General features: G+C 46.5%; 1 protein-coding gene across 2 annotated transcripts in view; it reads right to left on the bottom strand.

Annotated features, from left to right (window-relative positions):
- TRIO (trio Rho guanine nucleotide exchange factor) overlaps positions 1-25201 on the bottom strand; it is a 275586-nt gene that overhangs the window by 147979 nt on the left and 102406 nt on the right. The window contains exons 2-7 of one of the 2 annotated variants that reach the window (XM_040977419.1): positions 23397-23471; positions 16594-16708; positions 10564-10756; positions 8406-8918; positions 6942-7064; positions 3405-3596 (exon numbers count right to left, since the gene is read on the bottom strand). In XM_040977419.1, coding sequence (XP_040833353.1) covers positions 3405-3596; positions 6942-7064; positions 8406-8918; positions 10564-10756; positions 16594-16708; positions 23397-23471 — 1211 coding nt within the window. Of the gene's footprint in view, positions 1-3404; positions 3597-6941; positions 7065-8405; positions 8919-10563; positions 10757-16593; positions 16709-23396; positions 23851-25201 lie in introns of those variants that run through there. The other variant, XM_040977420.1, reaches the window with a different exon arrangement.

Genomic DNA, 25201 nt, shown 5'->3' with positions numbered 1-25201 from the left:
ATGTGTTCTTGGGCTCTAAGGCAATAGTCACTGGCCACCTGTTGCTGTGAATCATGGAGAATATGAATGATATAACAAACTGGTTATAACTCTTAAAATTATTTCTTTATTTTATTAGTGAAAATATTTTCCCCTTCAGTGGTCACAGTGACTGGCTGCTACTGTCATTAGTGCAGTTCTGCTTTGCTGCTTTTGGTAGTCAAAACTGCAGATTCTAAGGTATAGTAGTATCAAGTCATTTCCATTCTTTGGTTTATCAAAATATTATGCTAAAAATTGTGTTGTGGGGGTGGCACTGTGGCATATTAGGCTAAGGTTCTTCTGGCTGCGGTGCTGTCATCCCACACAGGTGCAGTTCAAGTTCCAGTTGCTTCACTTTTGACCTGGGTCCCTGCTAATGTGCCTGGGAAGGGAGCAGACAATGGCTCAGTTCCTTGGGTGCGTGCATCACGTGGAAGAGTCAGAGAAGGCTCTGTGCTCCTGACCAGCTCAGATTCAACATTGCAGCCATTTGGGGAGTGAAACACTGGATGGAAGATCTCTCTCTCTCTCTTTCTCTCCTCTCTATATAAATCTGCCTTTTAAGTACAAGATAAATTTATTTGATAAAAAAAATGACATGCTGTGAAGCCTTCTTAATATAAATGGACCTTCCAGTGGATATACCACACGGCCAAGGGTGAAACCTCTAACTTTGTGCTCACAGCATCCTATTGGCAAACTGCTTTTTCTCATCCTAAACTAGGAGTGAGAGAACACGTGGGAGATGAAGGTGCTGCCATCTCTGGAAGGCCCAAGAGCTACCACTGTCATCCTCCTCTAGTTTTATCCCCAAGATTTATGTTTCGGAAGTCGTAAGGAAACACCAACACAAAAGAATCCACAGAGCTGGAGGTGCAAGGGTGGCAGCTGAACCCATCCGAGGAAGGCAGCTTCTGGCAGAACACCAGCTGTGAGGCCACACATTTGAGTTGGATGCTCCCATCAGCAGACAGACTTTCTCATGGAAACTCTGAATGTGGTGCAAACAGGGAGGTAAACTGGAAATCTATTTCCAGTTATGACATCAGAGTTCATGGTTCTTTGCACATGGAGCTGGGATTAAGCATAACCAGAAGGCAAAGGATTTAGAATGAGTTTTTCCTGGGACTACGACTTTAAGTGGGAATGAGGTTGTGACGGCATTCCCGGAAGAGAAAGTGGCGTCATACAGGTAAGATCTTCCATGCATCAGAATTCGAAAGATCTTGCTTCTGTTTAGACAAGCAGAAGACACAGTTTGCTGCTGAGAGTGAGCACATACTTTCTGTACATCTGTATCCAGATACCGGCCTTGAGCACGCACTGGACCCTCTTCTAAGACTACTCTGTCACTAAACTTCTGTTTGGCTTCTCTGACCACTTCGCACAGAAACTGCAACATCTGTGCAGTTTATGCAAGAGTCATGAAATGCTGCTCTCACGAACACATGCAACTACTTCCTCCAAAATCATAAATTACAACATTCACATTCTCCAAATAAAAGCACTTCAGGCTCTCTCATCATGGTTTGCTGCATGTTGAAGACTCTTGAAGAGGACACACTGCAGGTGGAATGCCCCTCTGGCACCTGGACTACTAGATGACTTGCAGGCACCTCAGGCAGCAAACAGTCCTCCACAGATTTCCTTACAATTCTGATTGCCACCATGTCTGCCAAAGGGGCTTTCCCTCTGAGTTATGCTTCAGTTAGCCTCTCACTTACGCCTCCTCTGCTTCACATCCATCCCCAGGGTCTTACTGTACTGGACCCATGATCCACTGCCCAGGTCCCTGCAGGTGTTGCCTTTACAAAACACACACGTGTGGACACAGGGTCCATCTTCCCACTCGCAACATGTCACTCAGGTACATCATACTCTGCACAATAAGGATCAGAGGTAGATAGAAATTCAGGAAGACAGTGCTAGTTTACGCTGAAAGGGTTCTGTTAAAAATCATTTCATCTATGGGCATTTGGCTTTTGTCATAAATTTGGGCATTCGTGTAAGGTTGGAGAACAGAGGAAGCCTTACATCTTGAGTGCTGAGCTCAAGCCCATGCTCTCCCTGCAACACAGCTAAGACTCTTCCTATCCTGCTCAGCTTCCTCTCTTGCTTCACAGTTTAAAGGTTTCTAAAGGCTATAGTCTTGCTAGTATACAGTATGTACAACACTCTGCCTTGCTGAAATTCTAGGCACCTTTACTGGCACCCACCCCCTTCGAGGGAGACTGCTTCTAGCTTGTACTCAACAAGAGTAAATCCCTGTGAACGCAGATTTGCTCACCCCAAATGATCCCCAAGAAGGGGATATCAATGATCTTTCATTTTAAATAAAGTAGCCAGCTGTGTCCCCGTGCATTTACCTTGCTGCCAGTCTACAGTCCCTGTGCTCTCTGCCCACCTGTGCAGCACGCCCACCTGTGCACATGCCCACCTGTGCAGCACGCCCATCTGCACAGCACACCTATGTGTGTAGCCAGCCTTCCGTAAATCAGGTCTGAATTCTAAGCACACCCCTTTCCCCTGCTGCCTGCACTATGGGTGTGTGGAAGTGTGGACAGTGTTACTGGCATTCATCCCATGTCAGCTGGCAAATAAGATACTCTGGAATAGTGTATCTGCAAAGGAAATCCAGGTGAAGTTGGGGTCCACATAGACAACGCATTGTGTTAGACACTGAACCAAGCAGCCCAATCCCAGCCAGTGGGAACCGCGCACAGTGTGCTGGGCCTGCTGGACATGACATTTCTCTGACATCAAGTGATGGATGAGGACAGCCATGCCCACTCTACCTTCCCTGGACTGTGTCACTGCGGCATACACACTGTTACCTTGAGGGGAGGCCACACAAACCCCAGAGCACCCCATCTCTGACACTGTTACACCTCAGCAAGCCCCTATGTTAAACCGCAGGCAGGCATTCGTTAACTCTGTTCCTTGATGTCTATGCATCCCTAACAAACCATGAAGGGAAGTAATGAGAACAAGGAAGGTAGGAGAGAAAGGAGGAGTGAGAACAGTAAGCACCATTTATAAGTACAGGCTTCGCAATTCTAACCTGAAAAGCTAAACCTTTTGAGTGTCACACTAGCACTCGTATAGTTTTAGATTGATTTGTAAAGTCTACATGAACACTTCAGAATCTGAAAAACTTCAAAATCAGAAACGTTTCTGGTCCCAAGTGTCACACCATATATATTATAGGCACCTAATATAAGAGATAACATTTATATAATAAAACAGCCCCCTCAAGCATATGCTTTTATATCTACTTTACAAATAACGAATACAAGAAAGATTTCCAAGGATGTGGAGCCTACTGAGGTCCCTGGGGGAGGGGCCACTCCGGCTCCTCGCGCCAGGGCGTTCCACTCACTCACCTTCTCGGCCTTCTGGTGGAAAATGGAGGACATGTCCAGCAAGGTGCTCCGCTCGTCCAGAGCGGCCGCAAACGCCTTCCACTCCTGTTCCAGCTGATTGGCAATCTGCTTAATCTGCTGAGAGGCGTAGTGGCCGGACTCCACCAGGCGGTTGGCCACTGACATGATGCGGTTGATGTTTACATACACGTTCTGCAACAGGGCGGAAGCAGCACACGGTGAGGGCAGGCACAGCAGGGGCGCCTTTCTAAGAAACCTGCCCTGCTCTTTGTAAAACACAGTCCAGTAACAGTCATCCAGTTGCTAACAGTGGAATCATCTGATACACCCTCGTCCACACAGTTGCTCTTTGGAGTTCCATCAACTGGGTACTGGATCCAATTTCTATTTTTAAAATTATTAAATTACAAATGAACTAGCTGAAAGGCATAATTGTTAAGCACAAAGCAATCAAATACACAAGTGGGTGCACACAAATATACTATTACTCACTTCTTGGCTTTAAAAACTGAAAAAGGTCCAGATGGCAAGCCAAGTGACAGGCAGTCAAGCAGAACGAAGGGACCTGGCAGTTCAATTTTTAGCTAGAACCCAGAAACTGAAAAATATGTACTTAGCAACCAAAGGCTATTTGTGTGAAAACAAGCTCTCCTTTCTAAATGAGCCCAATTCATCTTTCTGATGCCAACAAAAAAAAAATCTTCTGTAAATGGATTCACTTTCTCCCAGGAAAATGAATTGAGGTAGAAACATAACAATGCTATGTTTCAAATTTTAAATAAAGCTTTTCTACCCTGTTAAAATTCTTATCTTCAAGTCTACCAGTTTACTGAAAAACAACAGAGAGAGGAGGCTTTCAAAAAACAGCAACAAAAGCACTACTCTATCTGAAAAAGGAGTTCTCAGTGTGGTGTTTCCCTGTTACCTGGGCGGCTGCGGTGGTTTGCACACAGTTGGAGCCCGGGAACTCTCGTGTTCCAGGTTCAGACTCCAGCGTGGCTATATGAGAAGTGATGGGGCCCAGTGGGAGGTAACTGAGGTCACTGGGGATGCTGGTCCTTTCAAGAGGAGTTAGGCAAGAGCGAGGCTGCCTTTGGAGTGGTCCTCAGTTTATGGCTTGCACTCACCCTCCTTCACGCTCCTGCTATGAGGCCCTCACCAGAGTCGAGCTGTAGCAGTATCCCCCAGAACTGTGACCTCAACCTCTTCTTTGTAAAGAACCCAGCCTCAGGCAGTTCATCACAGCACAGGAGAGCAGGCTGAGGGGCAGAGGTGAAGGGGAAGTGTGCACACCTTCAACAAAGCCTCCTGCTCTTCCCAACCTCACGCTGGTTCTCTCTGTGATATGGTCGCTGGACAGCTTCTCTAAATGTGCTTCCCAACATCCCAGCCAAGTCTGTGGCCCTAAGTAATCACACATTTTCCTCCCTTCCCTCTCTGCTGCTCTGACTTCTCTGGACCATTCTCCCACGATCTCAAAGTTTCCTCGCTGTGCTGTGGGGCCTGCAGCTCGCCCAATTAAGTCTCTTAAAGAACTCACTTGTCCATTTCTTCTATGCACGTTGTCTTTTTCGTCCTTTCCCTCTCTTTCTGATCTAAACCAGAGCTGGTAGCTCTATCAGTCTGGGTTTAGGGCACTGTAAGAGGGGGTCTATGTTTCTCTGCTGGGCTGTCTTTGAAGGTTACTCAGGGAACAAGTGCCATATCTGAAATGGTAGGGTGTTAAGACACTTTCAAGAGGCTGTGACAGTCAAGGTCAGGATCATGTGAGCAGACCCCACTGGCTTTTGTGGCACTCACACTGTACCTTGTGTCCTTTAAATTCTAAAGCAATGTCTCTACACTCTCCTGCACTTTCATTTTTTTCCCTCCTGCTAACAGAGCTGGTGACTAGATTTGCTAATTTTGTTTTCTCTGTATCCTTAAAGAGGACACACCAACTCAAAAGATCCATTAGGAAGCACATCGGGAGATGCTCTCTGATAGGACCAGGAAAGCAGCTATGCTTTTGGAAAGCTCCACTGGGGGCCCACAACTGCACAGCCCTCTTTTGGTTTTTTAAGTACAGTCTCTTTTGGTTTTTTAAGTACAGGTGGCAGATTCTAGTTTCTTGCAATACTTTCACACTCCAAACATTCCACAAGTCATTAGAAGCACACACAAAGAAGTATGGGGCACACAACCTGATTAATCAGCTTATACATGAATATGGAAATGTACAACTCCCTACCCCAAAACCAGCTAGCATAGATTCTTACCATCATAGCTTTGAACAATGTTTGATACAGTAGAAAGAGCATAATTGTTGGTACTTCTTAAAACATTTTCTTTAAAGATTGTCAACTTTTTGTATTTCACATTTTCATTCTGACAAAAATTGTTCAAACCACTATAGGTAAAAATAAGGGCTGAAGGTTGATGGTCCTTGTTCTCTATACATGGATATTAAGGGTTAGTGGAAGTTTCTCGAACAAGGGTGCAGAATGAAAAATTTCCTCAGCATTCCTGATGCAGCAGCATACTAGAGAGATACCACGTGTTTTTAAATGAAAATTGTAACTTAGAAAAGTCTACCAGGGGAAGAAAATACACATAGACCTTGAAAAATGGATATTTCCCATAATTTTGAAAGTTTATTTGCTTTAATTGTATTTTAAATCACACTGATCACATCCCAGAAAACAATTATAGCCCTTTCTGAGCACTTACTATAAGGCCTGCACTTACACGCATGCTTCAGGAGTTCAGAGCCATTGACACAGTGCACAAGGAGCCCACCCCACTGCTTCAGCGCTCTGTAACAAATGGCACCGGGCTTCACATGGTGCATCCTCACAAGATGGCTTAAAGCAAAAAAACAAAACTCCCTGCTCCTGAAAAGGAACTTTCCAGAAGCCTGACTGTCTTCACAAGTAAGCAGACATAGTCTAAATCCAACATTTACTTTTATTTTCTTATTTACAGTAACTGTTAAAAATCTAACAAAAATGATATTCAAAATCCAATGCATTTCTTTTTTTTCCTCTCACAAGAAATCTTAGGGTAACCCTGCCTGTTTTACAAGATTCTGAAACCCCAGGGCATGCAGGACATGAACGTCAGGGAGCCAGGGGCCCTGGGCTCCAATGGAGGCCACACGGCAGTGCTGCTGTTCAGCAGCAACAGGGGAAGTGGAATGTGCCCTTGGGGAGGCAGCAGCCGGATGCTGTCAAGGTAACGCACCGCACCAGCAGAGCAGAACATTCCAGAGACTCACTCCTTCCCAGGGAGGCCTTCCTGGGTTCCTGCAATCCCCAGCGAGGCTGAGCCCAGATCACACCAAAGCCGCCAGGAAAGGTTTAGATTTCATAGGTCAGGTGGTTTGCTTTTTAAAATTTTTGTTCACCTTCAAACAAGGCTCTGTAATTAACAGTCACGGGAACTGCCTATACCTGAGCCTGGGCTGGGGCAGTCAGAACAGCCCGAAGAAGGTCCCATCTACCCAGCCGGAGTGGCTTAATCCTCCCACCTGCGGCCACAGTGCTGCTGCTCTCTTACCATACAATTCATGGCAAAATGATTGTGCTGTGTCTGGAGCTCCATGGCATGCGGATGGCTGGTCCCGATCTCTGTGTAGCTGTTTAGAAACAGACCCTTGTTGTGTGTGATCCAGTCAAACATCTATCAGAAGGAAAAAGGCAAGCTGTAGTCACTCGGAAGAAGAACGATGGACGGTTGTCCCAGGAAGGGGTGACTTTGGCATCCCTGGGGTTGTATGCAAACAACTTCTAACAGGTCAGCAGTTCGAAACTTGCAGAACATACAAGAAAATCTTACCTAACATTCATCTTACAGAGGAGGATTGAGAAGCAAACAGAGGTATTCACATCCCCAGGGCTGATTAAAAACCCAGCCTGCCACTACGCTCAACAGCTTCATTTGCCACACTGCTCTTCAATTTAGGGCCTGTTTGGTGACACGAGGGATTGACGGGCGGGCCGCTGGGTGAGTTCTGCTCCGTCTACAGAACGCCGCCAGTAGCACCAGATGACTAAAACATTATGTTGTTAATGTAAGAAGGACCGAAGGCTGCGCAAATGCAAACAATAAAACTTACTGTGAAACTAAAAGGCACTCAGGGAAAAATTGAACTGTAACACATATTTCTCTTACAGTTCAATACCAATGGTGCTTAGACAAACATGTCAATTAAGGAAATACAACTGACTATTAGTCAGCTTTGCTACCATGACCCCAAGCAGAATCCCTGAGACAGCAGAGTGATTTTCCAGTCACCAGAAGGAAGATTTTTCTGATGTGTTTGACAAGATACTACCTAAAACAAAGGATGCTGACAAATATGTTAAAAGCTTGCTGAACACAATGGATTTTCACTTTTCATTGGGTCCTTTTATATCAAATATCCCTAATGTAGTTTTTTACTTAAAAGAATACTTTTCTCAATCCATGAACTTAAGAATGAAAAACCAGACCAAATTCAGGGCTTGCAGCACCTTCCTGTTTGTAAGTGTCTTGTTTTCAGTCTAGGATGACGCAGCCAGTAACTGCCAATGGGTTAGTCTTGTCCACAAGAGACAACACATTACCACGGCCTGTACTGACGGAAACAATGCCATTTTAATGCACTACTCACCTTCTGTCTTTAAAGCACCATAACAGATCTGAACAGTGCTCTGTCACTGGATTTTATGACTAGACAAGCAAGCATGAACAAAATACACATACGCTGTTACTGCTTTCAATCTCACGGAATTTTCACAAACATCACTCTGGTCTAACAGGCATCTTTTCTATCCAGACCAAGCCACCAGTAATTTAAACTTCAAATCGCTCAAGTAGCACCAACAACAGAAGCTGCAGGTCAGGCGGAGTGCTGACTTTGAAACGGCCTCTCCCAGCTTACAGCCAAGGCAGTGGACAGAGGCTGGCTGGCCTCCACCTGTCCAGAGTCCCTGACACAAGAAGCTGCCCTCCACGTCCTGCTCAGCTCCCCCGCTTTACCTTCTCAGCGTCCTGCTCAAACAGCCTCAGCTGAAAGCACTGGTCCAGCTTCAGCTTCCTCACGTGCCACATCTGATGCAGATGCTGCCGGGTCGAGTGCAGCCTGTCCAGCATGGTGGACACCTTGGGCAGGAGGTTCTGGAGATCTGCGTTGCCTGAGCCTGAGTTCTTTTTGGGAAAGCTATCACTGCTCTGAATCCTCTGCAGCAGCTTCTGCCCCTCCAAGTCCAAGTCTTCGATGGGAGCCTTAATCACCTTCTTCTTCAGCTGGGAATGCTCCTCGATCATGTTCCGGGCCCCCTCTAAATCCTGAGGCAGCTCCTTCTTAGCCAGCATGTCCTGAAGCTCCTCCAGCCGGGACAGCATGTGCGTTGCATTGCTAATGTAGTCTTCAAAAGCAACTCTAATTTCGATCCATTCCTCGTGGTTGTATTCCAGGCAGCCATCAAACTCAGGAGTGAGCTGAGAAGGGTCAACTACTTTGGTGAGGCCTTCTAAAGAGACCATGCTTGTCTTAAGGGAAAAAACCATGTATGAGAAGATGAGCCAGTCTTAGGGTAACACACACAACATGCAGGGTTTAGTCACAGGCCTTCACAATAAAATATTTTTATAGGAAACACAACATACCCAGTTCTGGCCCCTTCAAAATGAATGCCAATGGAAAAAGGATTAGCAGCACAATGGGAGATAAACCAGTATACTAACACATACATGTTAGCTGGAATATCTAAAACGAGCCATCTGTATCTCACAAGAACTAGAATAATTAGGTTTCTTTCTACAAATGTGAAAACCAACTCACTCTCTTAGCTGCACTAAACCAGAGAATATGCTAAACTGCAAATTCAGAGCAGACAATTCAGGAACTTGACTTTGGTCAACATGTCCTCTACACATTCTCCTTCCACCCATGTCATCCCAAGAGACACCTGCAGGGGCTCCTACTGTCTCCTGCACGTGAGCTTCAAGATCCTTTTGGGTGCTACGTCCCTCTGAGCACACAGGTGTGCATGCTGCTTTAAATGATAGCTCCAATGAGATCATTTATCTTGCCTTTTCCCCACTTCCCAGTAAGTTAACAGGTAATGAGACTTCTTTAAAATCCAGTAAGCAGCCAAGTGTTAGCAAGGAAACTGGTGGAGGCTGAAGTCACATGGAACGTGTCAGTCATGTCTGCTGAGGCTCTGGGCAGCCCTAGCCCAGGACCTAGCTTGGACTCCGCTTCAGTGCAAGCTGGAGATCCTAATCTTGCCCCATACACACTATGAAGCAGATGGATACCAGCCTGATGTTACAAGCAAAACATAAGCCAGAGGTGAGTATACGCAAAGACAAAAGTAAAGGATAAAGACAGAACAGAGAAGGCTCTGGGCAGCCCCATCTCTGAATTCCAGCCTTACAGAAACCCAGCACTGGCACCTCTGAGCTGTCTGCTCGAAGACACGGCAGCGGTGTTAAACAAAAACAAGAACAAAGCCGAGGCTGGCTTCCACCCCAGGGCTGTGGCCTACAAGGTTACAGTAGGCTCGCTGCTGGCTTATCTACCACTTCTCGTAACCCCTGGGAGGAAGCCGCTCACAAAGGGAGGCGCCAACAACGGGAGGCAAGAGTAGATTCCTTAAGAGTCCAGGGGGACATCAAAAGTAGACTAGAAAACTTGCATGAACTCTATTGCCAAACCATTACTTTTAGTTAAAACCTGTATAACTAAATGCATTTCAAAATTCTGCATCAAGAAAATCTCTAAATCACATTGTCTTCCAAAGCCATTTGCTGTTGTGTATGACAAGGCCCTACTGATGTCATCTTTCACCTAAACTTCCTGAGTGGAGCTTCATATTGAAGCTAAAACCAAATTCAAATTTTGATAGAGAAATCAGTATTACGGAAATATATTCAGAAACCCAAATGGCACATGGAAACATGCTGGAAAGCATAGCATATAACCTGAAGATTAAGAACTAACAATCCCCCTTACTTGAACAAGGAACACAACCATGTCATTTTCAGCATAACTGATTTGACATGTCATGTGTATAAAAGATATTCAGTTCCTGTTTAAAAATCTATTGGCAGCCTCCAATGGTGAGGCTACGCCAGCTCTTAATAAACCACACTGCTGGCTTAGCTGGTCTGGCTATGCGGGAGAAGTTACCTCAAATTCAAACTTAGAACTGCCAAAATTTGTTCTCTGCTTCTGCCAGAAGTTGTCTGGCTTGATGATGAGGGCGACATGGATGCAGCAGGGGAAGGACTCCTGCAGGATCTTCAGCAGGGGCTTGATGGAGTCCCACTTGGATCCGCGCATGTCCACGATCACCGTGAAGCCGCGCTTGCACACCTCCTCGCTGCGGAGCAAGAACACACACTGAAGGCAGGCTCTGTCCCAGGAGCACCACGGGGTCCAGGGAGGGGCGCGTCCTCCCCAGCCTTATGTCAGGAAGCAAAGCCCACACCAGCCCAGCTAGGAACAGCAGCATTCAGGGACAGAGACACAGCTAAACATGCTGAACCGCACAGCTGACCAATTTCAACTCTGTTTATGGTTTTGCGCCATGGCCTCTCCAAGGGGAAGGATACCCACTGTGCCCATTTCTCTGCTCTCTGAGGTATGATGTAAGTGTGCATGGGAAAGGTCCTGCGAGAGCAGTAGGCACATGCTGAGCCCCTGGGCAGGCAGAGCCTAGGTGAGGACAGCCTTTACCCACAGGACTCGCAGGGGCATGACCCCCTCCTCCCATGGAGCTGGCTCGGTGAGAACTTTTCAATGTCCTGTGTTGTTCCCTTTCCCCTATCCCTGGGTGCTTCTTCTGCTATTTTACCAAGTCTCACAGGGCAGTCCTGGCATCCCAGGAGTTCCTGGAGGCTCTGGAGGGCGAATCTAGTCTCAGTGGTGCTAAGAACGGACTGGTCTTATTCACTTAGTAGCACACAATGGCTGGCCCTTGGCACAAATTAACATGGTGCTAGAAGTCTTTATATTTGTGTTCATGTCTAGCTCTATTAACTCTGTACTTCTGGCTATGGGGAAATACATGCAGGGCCTTTTGGCAAAAAAGAATAAACAAACAAACAAGAGTCAAGGTGTCCTAAGCAGTCTTGCTGGGTGGTAACTTCAAGCACACAGGCTTCGTGCTGGCCTCTGAACGGGTTCTGCAGCAGACACAGCCGACACCTGCGCACTTACAGGCAGGCTCCAACCATCCAGGCCGCGGAGGCCAGTGCCAGCCGCTAGCCGAGTGTGGCTTCTGTGAGGTCTCTGCAAATAAACCTTGGACCTTGCGACTCCCCAACAAGAACATGAGGCTTTCACGTGACATTTGCCACTTAAAAGTACTTCTCACAAAAATGCAAAAAGGAAGGGTGGGAAGAAAGTGGAGGGAAGTCGCATTAAGAAAGTGGAGGGAAGTCGCATTAAGAAAGGGGAGGGAAGTCGCATTAGATTCTTAGAAGTGTAGCTACGTACTTAAATCTCTTGTCCATAATAATGCCACATTAAAAAAAAAGAGAAGAAAACAGAATACTAACTGCAATCCCTAAGTAATGTTATAAAGACAAAAAATTGAGCCAAACTTAAAAACAATTTTATGCTTGCCATTTCCTCCCCCTCCCCTCTCCTCCCACACTCCATTCTCTTTCTCGTGACTCTCGCCACAATCAGTGGCATCCCAAGCTTCACTGATACACAGCAACAGCAGTACAAGAGGGGGCATTCCAGAAACATCGCGAAGCCTCTGTGGCCTGGGCCTCCTGGCAACCGGCTCCCAGGTAAGACACAGTGTTGAGGCCACAGAGCCAGCAGCCCAGCTCACCTCTCAAAAGTGGAAAACTGATTTTTGCTGATCACCTCCATACAAATGTGATGCACACGGAGAATGAGTGAGCACTGGGCCCAGATGTGCCACATCTCACGCTGCTGCATCTCCCCAGCCCTGGACCACAGCCCAGGGAACACCACATGCAAGGACATGATTTCTTTGCTGTTCTCCTTCACAAAATCTAGAGGCAACTGAAACTTCCAGGAATCTCCCCAATCCTGGAAAAATCAAGCATTCTGGATCTTCTTGGGCTAGAATGGGGTGTGTGGTCCTATAGAAAGCCCCGATGCAGAGGCGCTGGGGAACAGACCCGTGTCGGCAGCCAGGTCCGACCAAGGCAGCCTGCTGCCCTGCAGAGGCCTTCTGCTCTAAGCACATATCCTGCCTCACACACCACAGACAGACTACAAAACAGAAGCCCTGGGCTTTGTTTGTTTTATCAGTCACTGTTTGGTAGTCCGCACTTTCAGCATCAGCCTTCACCACCACATCAAGACAAATTCCCTTCCAACCTGTCTTCCTCCACCAACCACAAAGCTCCCCCGCTTCAAAGAGGCTTAAAAGGAATCCCGGGTGACTCCAGGCTTGAACAACAGAACAAAAGGGAGGGCAACAAAACCCAAAGTGCGCTGGCCTCGTACAGTTCACAGGAGGATTAACAAATTCTCCTTCCTCCAGGATCAAACCGTTACCACCCAGAAAGGAAAACAGCACACGTGTGGGGCTGCGAGTGCACAGCCTTTCAACCACGTGTCTTCATCACGTCAAAGGCATCACCATGAACATCCTGCCATCCCCGCATCCTGCCAACACCCTGGGGCTGGCTCCTCAGCCCATGCAGCTAGCAAACACAGCCCACTGCCTACACGTGAAGGCCTCTCAGCTTCCGCTCTACCTGGGAGAAAGGAAGCGGTGCCTTTTGGGAAAATGTGACTTATTCCCAAGCTATTTTAGTTGTTTAACAGTCTCATATCATCTGTGAGATAAAGAAAATCTATATAAAACTAAGTCCTATTCTCTGCACAAGTCTCCAATAAGCAGAAAGTCTGCTGAAGAAAGGCCATGCCTATGCCAATGTACATGAAGGGAGCAATGGAAAATTCCATAGTATTTCATCAGCAACAATAGACTTGGGCGATTTATTCAAGTAGCTACCACTACAAATCATTCTGCAGACGGCAACATGTCCTAGAACAAAATTACCATAAAATCCAATCCCAGCAGAGAGAATACTAACCACCACAGACACGCCAGGCACGCTGCACTCACCGCTCTCATTCCAATGACCCAGCAAGACGTGCTGCCGCAACCCGTGTCTCCCACTGACGGAACTGCAAGTTTCCTTGCAAATTCAGGCAATGGGCTCACCACTCTATTCCTCCAGCTGTGTGTGTGTGTGTGTGTGTGTGTGTGTGTGTGTGTTTACAAGCAAGGGGGCAGTGATCCAAGCTTAATACCTAAACTCCCCCAGGCTGCTCAGCTCACATGTTCAACCATGAGACAGTCTGCAAGGATCCGCAAGAAAAACAATGTGGCCTAGGAAAAGCATACACAGAAAAGTAACTGAAGGGCAACAGGACTGCAGAGAAAGACAAGGGCCCATGCTTTCTGTGACAGCTGCTACACATGAAGCACTGTGCGGGTGCACAGCAACAGCCTCATTCAACACTCTGCAGGACCCGCAGCTTATCACCACACGGCACACACCACAAGCCACCGAAGCAGTGAGCTCACCCCGGTCCCAGGGACTCTCACCATCAGGACACGTTCACACAGTGCCAAGTGGATAGGGATCCCTGTGGCCACTAGGCTGTGCAACAGCCACAGGGCCAGCTTCAAATCAGAGTAATGGACACACAAAAGGGTCTCACAGATCCCTGGGTCACATACACTGCCAGGAAGTGCGCTTACACTACTCCGAAACCACAACAAGCAAGCAAGATTCACAAACTATGGACAGAGCTACTCCTAAAACACACCACATAACACGAATTGCTGCTGCTGCAGTTTGCTAACCCTGTTATTTGACTCAAGTCATCCAACAGCACAGCCGCTGCTGAGGACTGCCTGGAGGTGAGCCTGCAGTACCAGGTGTGAGCAGCAGGGGTCTCAATTTCTCTCGACTTCTCTCTGGACTCCTGGTCCAGATTCATTCAGCAAATGAATCATTTACAAGTTAACTCCACTTCTCTCTCTCTCTTTTTAAGATTTTATTATTTTTATTGGGAAATCAGATATACAGAGAGGAAGAGAGACAGAGAGGAAGATCTTCAGTCCATGATTCATTCTCCAGGTGGCCGCAAAGGCTGGTGCTGAGCCAATCCAAAGCCAGGAGGCAGGAGCTTCTTCCAGGTCTCCCATGCTGGTGCAGGGTCCCAAGGCTTTGGGCCGTCCTCAAGTGCTTTCCCAGGCCACAAGCAGGGAGCTGGATGGGAAGAGGGTCTGCCAGGATTAGAACTGGTGCCCATATGGGATCCCGGCACATTCAAGGTGAGGACTTTAGCCGCTAGGCTACTGCATTGGGCTCCACCTCTCTTCTTGTGCCTAAACCGAGGGTAAGCAAAGCGGCATTTGAAATTGTTAACACAAAAGCAAGTCTAGGTGGTGAAGTGAAGTAATGAAGGGCCACTGTAAACACAGCAAAGTTGGGTATTTGGGATTTGTTATAAAATACTCAGGGGGAAAAGGAGAAAAAGACACAACTGGCAGAATTCGCCCAGTGCTCAAGGACCAGAAGGCAAGCTGTCACATTTCTATGTGGATATCGTATTCTAAAGAAAGAAACAAACTTAAATCACCTGAATACTAACTTCAACTTTAAAAAAGAAACAACCCATGTAGCAAATATCTCAGTTGTCAGGGATTTTTTTAAATTACATTGTCCGCCGTATTCCTCTGCTTCTTTTTCCATTATCAGCAAAGAACGTGGGAAATACAAACTTCCTAAGTAGTAGCCATAAAAACACTGCTATTCCGAAAGGACAAGGAGCGGTAACACACACACAAGTCTAACTCCAGTTGTTCACCAGCCCATGAAAATGCCAGAAACCAAGGACAAAGAATAGTTCCTTTGCTTATAAAGAATCCTGTAAACACAAGAGCTCAGAGACACCCTTGTCAGGTTGAAGCAGCTCCTGCAGAACTTGCACTTCTCACTGGGCACGGCCATCATCTCGGCTAGCAATCCCCCCGCGGCCCAAGAGCCTGTCAACCTCGTCAGTACCGCAGACCGAGGACGCTGCCCAAGACCATCTACATCACTGTCCTGTTCAACACACCCCTTGTAGTCGCTCCCCTGTCTGGCCCGAGACAGGCGACCGAGCTGTCCAGCCCACGTCCTGACTCAGGCTCAGGAAACGCCCCGTCACGCTGCTGCCGACGCCGCTGACTTCCTTTCTGGGAGGAACAGACTCCTGGAGACTTCTCCTTCCTCCGCGGGAAGCACCCTCCAGCTCCCACACAGCACCCTCCTTCCACACAGCACCCTCCAGCTCCCACACAGCGCCCTCCAGCTCCCACACAGCGCCCTCCAGCTCCCACACAGCACCCTCCGGCTCCCACACAGCACCCTCCAGCTCCCACACAGCACCCTCCAGCTCCCACACAGCACCCTCCAGCTCCCACACAGCGCCCTCCAGCTCCCACACAGCACCCTCCTTCCACAGGCGTGACTGCGTGTCTGGATTACACCAGAGCAGAATTCTTTAAATAATAATAATTTTTAAAAAACCTGAAACAATTCAATGGACATACTGATGTAGGGGTGAAAGACCCTCTACCCACGGTCAGTTGTCTAAACACGTAACGTGTCAGCAGCACATTCTGAGAAGAGAAGCGGGTAGGCTTGCCCAGGCAGCCACAGGACATCCCGACAGCTCACACTCCTCTCGCAGCTTCTACTTGTAAAATGAAGCATGAGCCAATCCCTGGACTATTACTAATGAAATCTCAGAACCAACGGGGTTTCTGAATTGCTGCTAATAAAGACTCTTTATGTCCCGCCTATTCCATGTTGCAAATCAACAGAGTATTTTTAAACAAATTGCAGTTTAGCACATGCAGAAGTCTATTACCAAAACACCACCTGGTATCTGACAATTCGATTTCCTGTATTTTATCAGAAATATCAGTGTTACCCAGCTTGGTTTCTTACTTAGGTGTCACATCCTGAAATGCCAGCTTAGTGAGAATCTTAACCCCACCACTAATACACACACGCCTGGTTTGTAGCAAACTAGACAACCGCAGCCACAAAGTGGAAACTGAGAACATGATGATCTAGTACTACGTCAGCTGGGAATGTCGGCTGCCACTCAGCTGCTTTCTGAAGAGCAAAAGTCACCAACTATGTGCAATACAAAACTCACCTAGGAATACAGGCTAGATATGAAATGAGTCTCCTGAGATCCTCCTGTCGTATTCTGTCATGATTGCTGCGTGCTGGGAACGTTAAGATGGGGCCTCCACGCTTATCTCTGCCACCTAAAAGGCAAACACATTGGGAACAGCCTGAGACACACGAGCTCGGATGGCACTTTGCACACGCCCTTAACACCCAGCACTGCCGGCAACCCGCCTGACCCAGCGCCCCGGGAGGAAGGAAGGGCCGGCCAAAAGGCAAGGTCCTCGCTTCAGCTAAGACAAGGGGCGGCCATCTGTGCATAAGGAACTCAAAGGAACAAGTCTAAACTGTGCAGGCCGTATGCCTTCTCCCAACGTACTGGAATAGTCTTCAGTTTTATGTTTGGTGAAGAAAAAAGTTTCCACGTGTGCCATACTTCGTACACCAAGTTCTCACTCTGCAGGGCAAGTGGGGGCGGTCCCGACTTCATGTTGATTACTACGGACTCTATGGCCCTGACCCTCTTACCTTACACACAAAATAAAGGCACACAAGGCTTCAGAAGAACTAGTGTCATAAGCCAGGAGTACAAATCTCGGAATGCATTGCTCGTTAACACACATACACACAATACTGATAAAGTCAGCCGGGGTCACTGAACATGTGTGCGACCTTGTCACATTGATTTTATCACGCCCGTCAGGGCTGTCAGGAAAGTAAAAGAAATTTTGCCTTTTCGAGTGGACATTTCATTCAGTTTTATAACTCTCATCATGTTTCTTCAGTAGATCTCAAAATTTAAACAACAGTATAAAATTCAATTACCTCCTGTGCATAAAAATTGTCAGCAGAGATAAAACTGGAAAAGCAAGCAAGTAAACAAGCAAACAACAATAAAAGATTCTCTTTTCTAGGAAAGCCCCAAAAAACATGCAGAAGAGATGAGATTTTAGAAACACATTTATTGATACACACTTTACAGTTCCTACAGATTCTCCTCACATCCTAAGCAGCAGCGAGACTCAAGTCTGACACCCACAGCCACAGGCAGCAAGGTGCGACCCAGGAAGGCTGGGCCAGTCCGAGGGCTAGGCTCCCCCTCCGACACTGCCATTCCAGACGGTCCCAGTCTGTGCCTTGCTGCTCCACTTGGAATCTAGCTCCCTGTTAATGGCAGGGAAAGCAGTGGTGAACGGCTGGGGTTCCTGGGCCCCTGCACTCCAGTGTGAGACGCACAAGCTTCTGGTTCCTGACTTTGCACTGGATCAGCTCTGGCTCTTGTGGCCTCCTGAGTGAAGCAGCACATGGAAAATCTGTCTCTCCTCTCTGCAACCCTGCCTTTCAAATAAAAATAAATCTCTAAAAAATTGTCAACCCAGTAATTCAGGCATTAAATGGGCATAACAAACAGGAGTCAACTGCCCCAAGCAGGAGCCACACGCTTCACAAGCACCTCGTGCTGTCACTCGCACAGCCAGGGGAGCAGGTTTCATGCTGTCGCTTACAAAAAAGACACTGAGGCTCTCGGTGGAAAAATGACAAAGGTACTATGTCGCAGCCCCAAAGCCTGGCCCTTTCCCTGACAAGGACCAATGTGATCTTTTAATACTGGGGTCTTGAGTTTGGGTTTTTTGTTTAAACAATACAAATGTCTGAAGGATAACTGAATAATAGGCTTTGAGGGCCTCTTGTTAGAGCAACATTTCCCAACAAAAAGACAATTAAAATGAGGGGCAGGCACAAAGTTGTAGGATAATCCTCCACTCTGTGATGCTGGCATTCCACGTGGGTGCCAGTTCATGTCTTGGCTGCTCCACTTCCTAACCAGCCCCCTGCTTTCGTCCTGGGCAGCAGAATGACCAAGTCCTAAGGCCCTTGTACCCAACGAGAGCCCTGGCTTCCAGCTTCAGCTCAGTTCACGTCAGCCACAGTGGCCATTTGGCGGAGCGAAGCGGCAGACAGAAGATTTTTCTCTCTGTCTCTCTTCTCTGTAAATCTGCCTTTCAAATAAAAATAAATAAATCTTTTAAAAGTAAGAGTTAGTGTGCAATAAAGGCCAAGATCTCAGTGCCAGTTACTATCTTAAATATTCAGTGCTATTTTTAGGGTAATGGAAATTATGCTAAAACATTCCAATTTTTCTTGAATATCACTTATTCCCAAGACATGACAGACAGTGGCTTAGTATTTTCAACTTTCCAAGATCTGTAATCCTCTTTTAAAATGAATTAGTCTCCTTCATAAAAAATCATGGATCAACACATATCACAGACATCTTCAGTTTAAAAAGTATATAATATTTGCTTTAAAACATTTCTCCCAGGAAAAGGGAAGCCCGACATCTCACTTTTTTTTTTCTGGGCCACCACTGTTAAGTTTTAAAAAGTTTTTGAAATGCAACATAATGTTAGATTTCCCAGGGAAACTGAACGTCAATGGCCCATGCAGCACACACGTCTGCCTCTGGTGTCACTGTCTTCCACAGCGCACAGGCGGCTGTGCCACGACTGTGCGAGCAATCCAAGCCCGCCCATCCCAGGAAGCTGCTCAGAACTCAGCAGGTGTGCGAACTGCACGCGCTGCTCTGTCGACCTCACACCTGGAGAAGTCGAGGCAACAGTGAGCAGTCTTTGACAAGATCCCCCTGAAATTGTCAGTGAGTTCACCCACAAGTTCTAACAATATCTTGGGTACACCTCAATTTGAATACAGAGGCTGGAGTAAATTTACTTTAGCTTGGCCACCATTGCCATTTGGGAAGTGAACCAGCAGATGGAAGACTTTCTCTCTCTCCTTCTGTCTGTATAAAATCTGCCTATCTAACAAAACTGAATGAAATGCTTTTCCTCACCTGCCATGTCACAAGGAATCCTTACTCAAATGCTGCCTTGGTTAAAAAGCAAGAAAATAGACGAGCTAGCAGCTATATGGCTGATTAAGACATCCACATCCCCAAATGGAGTGCTTGGGTTGTGCATCCCCTCTAGTCGCCGAGTCCTGCCTGGGTCGTGCACCCCCTCTAGTTGCCGAGTCCTGCCTCTAGTTCCTGAGTCCAGCTTCCTCCTCTTGGCTCAGGCAGCTGAATGCGTGCTGTCTACATAGGGACCTGTATTGTGGTCCTGGTGCGAGCCTGGACCCCCGATCAGCTCCTGGTGCTGCAGGTACTTAGGGGTGAGTCAGTGTGGGGAGGGTGAAAATAGAATTGGTTCTTTAAAATTTACATTATACTCCACTGAGAAAATGTGCAAGTTTAACTGGGTAAAAAGTGTGTTTTCAATCCATTTGAAGGAAAGGGGTGACGGGACCAGGCAGGGCAACATTGCTGAAGAAAGTCATCCGGAGTTTAAGAGGACAGAACGGGGTGTGCACCAGAGAAGACGCACGCCTCCGTGCTGAACTGCCTGGCTTGGAATCCCAGTGCTTCTTCGACTTGCAGCTTCCCGCTAATGCACTCTGAGAGGCAGCGGGTAATGGCTCAAGCAGCTGGACTCCTACCACCACAGCAAAGGAGAATGAGCAGGAGGGCAGAGGAGACAAGACACCTGAAGTGAGCAGGGCTCAGGGAATCCTGACACTGCTGCCTTCCCTTCCGATGCTCAAACGTGCCGCCAAACGCTGCTTCCCAAAAAGGTCAGTATTTTGTTTTTTTTTTTTTAAGATTTATTTTTTTATTATTTTTATTGGAAAGGCGGATATACAGAGAGGAGAGACAGAGAGGAAGATCTTCCGTCCGATGAGTCACTCCCCAAGTGAGCACAACGGCCGATACTATGCCGATCCGAAGCCAGGAGCCTCTTCCGGGTCTCCCACGTGGGTGCAGGGTCCCAAAGCTTTGGGCCGTCCTCGACTGCTTTCCCGGGCTACAGGCAGGGAGCTGGAAGGGAAGCGGGGCCACCGGGATAGAACCGGCGCCCATATGGGATCCTGGGCGTGCAAGGTGAGGACCTTAACCACTGCGCCATCGCGCCGGGCCCAGTTCAGTGTTTTAATCCCGGCGTTTTTCTGGGAGTTCTGTCAGGTCTAAAGCCCTGGGGCAGGAGAACGACACATGGTGGCAGACAGTATATAACTACTAATCAATGTACACTGCATGACACTTGCTTTACTGACCATCTCAACCCATTCATGGCAGGAGGACACCACAGACTGGGTGATGCATCTGCTGTAGCAAGGTCAAGACCCTGGCAGGTGCCCTTCTCTGGGGAGGTCTGTGTCCTTCTCCCATAGATGAAGGGGTACAGCGCAGCTCCTTTTACAGGGCCATTCACAATGAAAGTGCTCTCAGCACCATGCCACCCCGTAACGGGCACTCTCCTTAGCACCATCCCAAAGGTCCATGCTGGAACTGCAAGAGACACGTTCAAACCACAGCACTCTTGGTTTCCAACACCACGTTGGAGGTGCCATTGACCTCATGTAACACAAACTAAATGGAGGAATTAGAACCTCATCTTAGCTGCACAGAGGAGTATTTTTATGTACTTTTAAGACTATCCAGAGGTGGAACAAAGGGTTAGAAATATTAAGTTGAAGGAATCCTTCCTATTTCAGACTTCTTTACTTAGTAAGTGTCTCTTAGAATCACTGCACTTTCCATCTGCTCCTCAGATCTGATTACTAAAAGCCACTTACAAGGAGAGCGTTTTAAATGCATCCCAATGTTCTGGTTTTTAAAAATGAGGTCAAATCAGCAAGTGTGTTAATGACTGCCTGGGAGGGAGAGAAGAGTGAGCATGGAGTCTTCTGGCAGGTGATAGAAACATTCTGGAATTAGCAGGGATGGTTGTACAACCTTGTGAAAACGTTAAAATCCACTCTGTCAACACACTTTGAAAAGATAGATTGTATGATCTCAATAAAGAAAAAAATGAAAATAAAAATGGAGTCAGGTAAATATTACTTCTCACAAAATGCAAGTAATCAGTTTAACACTTCCCCCCTCATTTTCCATTCCTAAGGAGGATTTACAATAAGCATCTCAGTCATGAGCTTAAGCAAATGCAGCTTGCAGAGTCCTTTGGTAAGGAGACATGAGGGAGGATCGTGGCATCACCTACTCAGCTCACACAGCCTGCACAGCTGGCAGAAGCACCATCAGCCCTGACATGTCCACACAGCTCCACTCCAAATTTGCTGCAATCGAAAAACTTCTCTCCCCATCGAAGATACCCAATTCTTAATTAACTGCAAAATTTAAGGCTTGCAGCAATTTATAAAAAATTTTGAAAGACTGATTTTTCTCATTAGTTAGAGTGTAAAGTGTTAGTTTTAACAAATCAAAATGTCATCTAATACAGCCTAATCAGAGACTAATAACATCTAATAACTTCCTAATCAGAGAACGGACACAAATAAAAACCAACAAGTTTAGCTTTCTACCGTTCTCTACATGTCCATCTCCGTACGCTCGCAATAACAACAAAATGGAATATGAGGCTTAAAAATGCAAGAGGGAATGAAGGAGCAGGTGCGCCCATCCCAGGCCCAGGATGAAATGTACACCTGGAAACATGTGGACTCATCATCCTTAAGCCTTTATTACTGATGCTTCTAAAATGTAAAAGTAGAGTCTTCTAATGATATTAACTTTAAAATCAATCTATAAACCATGAAATCAGAAGCTCACGACACTGCCAGGAGTCCATATTCCACAACTTGCCAACAAATTATCCTAAAACAACATACAAACAAATGGTACTTTTAACATTCAACGTATTCTAAGGAGAGAGGTTTTTCATGTTTCCAACAATTTAAAGCACTTTCTTGTCATATACTTCTTACACTCTCCCACTATACTATTAATCATGCAAATGCATGATCAATTAGATTTACTTCAGCAAAGTCACAATTTTATTTCTTAAGGATGCAAGACACACATCATCGGACAGGAAGCAAATCAGGATGAGCAAAAATACCTTAGGAAACTGCTTCCTAAATATATACAAGTAATTCATACCCAAGGGATACAGAAGACATATCAAAGCAGCCAGCAGTGTTACAAACCGAAATGTGTACAAGAGGATACATTATCAGTCTATCATGCCTGTTGGAGAAAAATAAGAATTTATCAAGGGAAACACATCCAGGAAGACTTCCAGAAAGTATGGGACAATCTACAGATTACTTCCTGCTGAAACAGCAGAAGAATCCTGCAAACCTTCGCTTTGGAATAGGTGAATGGGTGCCCCCAAGGTATAACTAACGGCTGTGGCTGCTGTCGGGGCACACTCCTGGGTGGGAGACCTCAAGGAGAAAGCCTAACTCCCACTGCACGCGCACAGGAGTGGCAGCTAGGTGCCCGACAGCCCAAGGCTGTTGGCCTCAGTGCTGCGCAGGGTCAGGCCAGGGCATGCACTCTGCAGGCAGTGAGGCCTCAGTCCTGCGGACCTCTCGGGACTGTATGGTTCATGACAGGACTTCTAGTAACAGTAGGCCAGAGGGCTTTACCCAGGAGATCTCAAAGACAAGCAGGCTTCTTCCTCTCCCCAGAGGCAACAGGAAGCTACACACCAAGTGGCAGAGGTAAAAATCAGGACACACCCAGATTCAGTCATAGGCCTTCCATTTTTGTTACATGATTCACTTTTAAAGGCCAGTTGTTTCACTTAACTTGTTGATGCAAATAGCTAAGTGTTGCTTGAATGACAGTTACACACACATTTCATCATCAATGCTACCTGACTCATGACTGGATACTAATTTCACAGGAAAATGTTGTAAGAATCAAGCAGGTTAAATCCATTGACATGCTTTATGTGGTACAGGCAGTTGGTGTAGTGTGTCAAACTCCGCTATGATGCAGGGCAAAGAAAGCATAGTAGGGTTTACCTGAAAGGTATGCAACTTTCTCCTTCAGAATTGGCAAAACATCCATAGCTTTCATTTCATCATTTTTTCGAAATCCTAAAATATATAAGAGAATAAAATTACTGAGTTGCTTGAGTGACATCGAATTTCTTAAGCCATCATATCCTGTGCCAACACATCAACTCTCTTCATACCCATTCAATCAGCTTAAAAGACTGACTCATCACACAAAAACATTTAGCATCTATGAAGAACAGCCTCTGTCACAGCTCTCTCTTCTATTTTAGTGCCGAGGAATGAGGCACACGGGTATACAGCCTGCTCTTCCCAGAAGGCTCCTGGCCACTTCCAGCTGCAAGATTTGTTCTCAAAAACACAGCATATGAAATCAGTCCTGATCATTTACCAAATCTTCATTTTAATCTTGTAGATTAGACGCTGGCAAAAAAAAAAAAAAAAAAAAAAAAAGAACCAAACAACAAAAAAACCACTGCTTTGTTAAAGTTGCTGTTTGTGGCACAGTAAGTCCTCTAGGGGGAGCTCAAGACCGCCTCCTATCAGACTTCAGAATGTGGTTAAAAATAAGCAGTGGCTAAGCACAGGCAAGGGATTATAAATAGCCAGGGGCTGGCCACCCTCTCTTTGGCACTCTCTTTCTAGGCTTTCTGGGTCAAAGCCCCTGAAGAACATCACAGCTGATATGGCACAACAACCTATTGCTGCCCCAGCTTCCACAGTGGCCAAGAACCCCTTCTCACCAAATGCCAAACTCTCCCCAATATCTCAGAGCGCCAAGCAGGACAACTGTGGAAAAGAAAGCATGCCGCAGACAGTTCTGACCAAATCAATATCCATGTAAGCACACAGAATTCTTACAGCCCGACAGGTCCCACCCAGATCACCAGGCTAAACATCTTCACAGGGATCAGGGCTCAAACATGTTCATATGCTCGGGATATTTCTCACGAAGGTCTCTAACAGAAGTAAACCCCATTTTTGGTTTTATTTTTCTAAAAACAGTATAGGAAAACCACCCTAACTGCTAGCTTGGTAACAACAAATTCAAGATACAAACTTAGAATGAGAAAGCAAGAAACATTCTATGAGCAAACCAGTGGGCATTCTATTCTTGGTGTGCCTGAGCATCAGCCCTCCCCAAATAACACAGTGAGCCTCCCGAGGCGGTGTAGAGTGACCAAAGGCAGGAGGACAGACCTAGAAAGATGAAGGGATACTGGGCACACTGCCCCCTGAAGGCTCTTAGGCTGAGGTCACAGCCCAGGATCTGCCTCGTGGAGCTGTTGAAAAAGCAGCAAGACATGCTCAAAGCTGAAATAAGAGAAAGAAAGAAGAAAAAGGGGAGACACAGAGTCTGTACATCAGTTTGCTCCAAAGCTTCGGCTATCCTCTAAGCCTGAAAGTGTAAGCAAGCTCCAAGCAGCCCTGCTAAGGACGCAGTACCTAAAACTCGATTCTAGCTGCTGCCGAGGCCAGAGTTTGTAGTTCAGGTTCAGCAAACTTAGTTGTCAGCTAAAACAAGCAAATAAATACTAAAATCCTTATCTTTAGAAGAATAGAACAGAATCCAGTCTCTACAATGTGTCATTCATTAGAAGCAAAGGATTAGTGAATTCACGGTGTGACTAATAAGTCTCTCCTGTCCCTAGACTACTTCATGTGTACAAGGCACCTGGTTTAAGAGATTTAACTATAATACTGACAATCACCACGGACTTTGCAGAAAACACATTCTGTTGAGGACTCTGGGGCTCTGGGGCGCTGACACTGCTCAGCCAGTTACAGAAGCACTAGGCCACTTCCTTTCC

This window comes from Ochotona curzoniae, unplaced genomic scaffold (assembly GCF_017591425.1).
Source record: "Ochotona curzoniae isolate NIBS_2020 unplaced genomic scaffold, NIBS_Ocur_1.0 contig_2754, whole genome shotgun sequence".
Classification (NCBI taxonomy): domain Eukaryota; kingdom Metazoa; phylum Chordata; class Mammalia; order Lagomorpha; family Ochotonidae; genus Ochotona; species Ochotona curzoniae.
This window is presented reverse-complemented; position numbering and strand designations above follow the sequence as displayed.